Source organism: Loa loa (assembly GCF_000183805.2).
Source record: "Loa loa unplaced genomic scaffold supercont3.395, whole genome shotgun sequence".
Taxonomy (NCBI): Eukaryota; Metazoa; Nematoda; class Chromadorea; order Rhabditida; family Onchocercidae; genus Loa; species Loa loa.
Window position 1 is genome coordinate 42,170 of NW_018108575.1, and position 3,948 is coordinate 46,117.

The window sequence follows — 3,948 nt, forward strand, 5'->3', positions numbered from 1 at the left end:
AAGTGATCATGCACCATTTTGAATTATCTTGGTATACCTGTTGCTGATATTACTTACAGGTATAAGTTAAAATTATAAATTGTCTTTATGCATAAAATAATTTAAAATTTAATTAAACTTAGCAGTTGAAATTTATAAAAATAATAATTTCAAAATTTCAATATTCCATCATATCTTTTCGTTTTATTTTATTTTATTTTATTATTTCCTTTTTAATTCAAACCTTTTTTCTTTCTGTTTAAATTATAAAAATTAAAATTCTTTTAAAAAAGAAAGAAAACAAAATGAACCGATTTATTTATTTTTTTCTACATAATTTATTAATTAAATATTTCAGGAATAAAACATCATACGATAATTATCCGTTATATCATTCATTGTATGAGACATCATTTACTAATGAACATATCATTGATACAAATAATTTAGCGGTTAGCAAAAATTAATTATTCATTAAAAAATAATTTAAATTCAAATTTTAATCGAAATAGGATGCATATTTAATGATGTATTAAAGATTTCATCAATTAGTAACTTTTAATTTTACTCATTAACTTTTTGTTGTATAATTTAATAATTGATATAATTTTCATAATTTGCTTATTTGCTTCATTAAAGAGAAGAAAAAAAAGGAAGAAAGAATTGTTATTCATCGTATAACTGATATTTTTATTTTAATTTTAATAAATATTTAAATTAAACAATTTAAATGCTTCTAATCGTACTTATTTATATTACTTTTAACTTAGGTAAAACATTTTCTCCAAATTTCTAATTAATTTTCACTTTTTTTAAAAAAAAAAGAAAAAAAAATCCAAATTTGATAATGAAAAATTTTCATAATTATCAATTTTATCTAATGACTATAATTATAAGAAATTTGTATAATTATCATTATAAAGATTTTCATAATTATCAATTTTTATCTCTATAACAAACAATAATTCCATAATTATATCTAAATATGGTAATGAAATAATCTTTCATAATTATATTCAAATTTAATAATACAATTCTTTGCAACTATCAATTTTATCACTATAATTAATAAATAAGGATAATTATTTGTTCACATTTATAGGTTCATGAAGCTGTGGGTAAATATTGGGCAGCAATTGTTTGCAAATTTGCTGATTTACCTGTACTTCCAATAAATATAACAGATCTTGCACTTAGCATTGTTTACATTTACATTCCACCAATTAAGCAATCATTAGATAAATTGATATATTATGAGGATATATTATACGATGCTAAATATCAGTTTAATTGCTTATTTAATACTTCTATGGTATGTGGTTTAAGCAACTTTTTTTTTCTTTTCTTTAACAGAAAATTTTAAATTATTTGAAAATTTATAACAAAAATTTTAACGAAATAAATGAAATTGACGATGAGATTGTTGTAAAATATGTAAGATATGATAAGATGCACGTATCAGAATCATATAGCTATTGATATTGTTTGTATTGATGAAATAAGAAGATTGAGAACAAAAATCAAAACGACTATTGATATATGTTGATGAGATTCAGAATTGGAATCAGATTCAGATTCAGAATTCGATGGCTATTGATATGTGTTCGATGAGATATGTCTTAGGATTCGAATTAAAATCTGATCAATATATGTATTAGAATCTGATAATTATTGTGATATCGTTGTATTATCAATTTTATCAGTTCTTTTTTGCTTACTTTTTTTTTCGGATGAAATAATTTTTCGTTTAAACATTTTTAGGAATTTCTGGAAAATACGAGAAGATTCGATAATATTATTCAATATACTTTACTCAATCATTTCACTGATTTCTATGATCTGAGGCATTTTTCATGGATTAATGATCGTTTGATGGGTGTTGAACGATGTTTTATCAATCCACGTGGTATACCGGATGAACCATCAAAACGACATTTACTGTTTAGTGTTAGCAGTAAAAATAAACATCGTTTTATTACTTTAAGTATTGTTCATGATGCGGTATGCTCTCTTTTTATTTGATTAATTTAAAGAAAAAAAAATCTAATTTGAATATTTAATTAAAAGTTTAATTTAAGCATAAATTTAAAAAAATGTCGATTAGGAATAAAATGATAGTTAATTTAAATATTAAATAAAAACTATCAGTGATTAAAAATAGAATAATTTATTGATTTCATGATTTCATTTATCTCCCCTTTTTCTTTTTTTCTTTTTTTTTTTAGCATATGATGCAATTTTATGAAAGTATTGCAGATCGATGCATTCAACAAAGCAGGAAGTGACGCTGAACGTGTTATGCATGCACGTCAAATTGCATTTCAGATATCTGTCATCCAGCATGCCATCCAATGTGCAATTAGTATGTTAAACGATAGAATTTAAGCATATTACATAAATTCGTATTATATATGTATATATTTTTTGCTGTTTTAATTAAAAAGTTTTTAATAGAAAATTGTCAATTGATTTTTATTTGTCAACCTTTAATTCTAAGACATAAAAAAAATACGCTATTATGCGTATATTATATGATGAATAAACAAAATGCAAAAACCAATCAATCAATCAATCAATTAGATTAATTTCTTTAATAATGGCAGTATTTAAGTTAAATTGCTATAAATTAAATATCTAAATTTGTATTTAATTAAATTTAGTGGTCAAAAAAAAAGAAAAAGTTCATTTATCATATAATTCTTTACGTTTCATTAATTCGTTATTTGTCTAAAAATCATTCAACCGGTAATAGATTACTTGCATACAACTAATTTCATTGGATTATTTGTATTGTAAGGAATGCATATACAAACCTGAATCACGTGTTCACAATTTGTGCAAACGTGAATCACATCACGTGTTTGCAACTCATACAAACGATCACGTGTTCCCATATCTCGGACAAACGTGAATCGTATTATGTGCTCATAACTCGTACAAACGTGAATCATATCACGTATTCACATCTTAGAAGACATTATTATACAAGCGTAAAAAATTGTTTTCACTGTTATATTCAGGTATGCTTAATTAATCCAAATAATTGGTAATTACATCATTTCTCTTTAATAAACTTTTTTTTTTCTAATTTTATCAAAAACTTTTACTTAAAATATATCGATGTGCACAGATAAGAAAAAATTTTTCATTTGGTAGAAAATAAAAATACTTTTTTTTTTTCTAATACAGTAACTTTGGAAATATTATGGAAAAATAGATCATTTATATCAGCATATTTTTCCTTTCCTTTTCTTTCTTTTTTTTTGCATAATTTGTTCTAATTAATAAATGAAAAAAAAGAAAATTAAAAAAATAGAGAAAAAGAGAAAATAACAACCACCAAAAATACCACACAATCAAGATGAATATTTAAAATAAAATAAATTCTTCGTTATTTGCTATGAAATGAAGAGAATGTAAGGGAAAAAACAGGGACAGAGAGAGGGAGGGAGGGAGAGAGGGAGAGAGAGACAGGGGAACAGAGAGAAAAGATGGGATGGGATAATGGTATATATGAAATATATTTTAAAAGATAAAAAATTAAAATGTATTTTTACGTGATATATTAAAAATTACGTTGAAATATCACGTAATTTGTTAATTTTCATGAAAATTTAAAATATAATTGAATATTTGTGTTTAATTGAAAATGTATGAAATAAAATAATTTGTCGTTAAATTTGTCACCAATCATTTGTGTAATTATTATAAATTATCGGTAATTTATATGTAAGAAAAAAAAAAACATAAATTGAAAGAATATGTAAGAAATTAATAAAAGCATTCGAAAATCTGTGTAACTAATAAATATTTCAACAGAAGTAAAAATATAATTTAGAAAAGAAAAAAAAAATTACAACGAAATCCTGTCGTTTCATTTCTCCAAGCTTGGCCGTGTCGCATCATGCGACATTGAACATTGTAGTTTTATTAATTCTTTTTTTTGAAATTTAATTTAAATTTATAAAA

General features: G+C 23.0%; 1 protein-coding gene across 1 annotated transcript in view; it reads left to right on the top strand.

Annotated features, from left to right (window-relative positions):
* Positions 1 to 2,364, top strand: part of LOAG_18605 (N-acetylated-alpha-linked acidic dipeptidase 2) — a gene marked incomplete at both ends in the record, with an annotated part of 8,149 nt that extends 5,785 nt beyond the window's left edge. The window contains 4 exons of the mRNA XM_020451268.1: positions 338 to 431; positions 1,082 to 1,291; positions 1,741 to 1,980; positions 2,236 to 2,364. Coding sequence (XP_020304966.1) covers positions 338 to 431; positions 1,082 to 1,291; positions 1,741 to 1,980; positions 2,236 to 2,364 — 673 coding nt within the window. The remainder of the gene's footprint in view (positions 1 to 337; positions 432 to 1,081; positions 1,292 to 1,740; positions 1,981 to 2,235) is intronic.
* Positions 2,365 to 3,948: the final 1,584 nt, after the last annotated feature.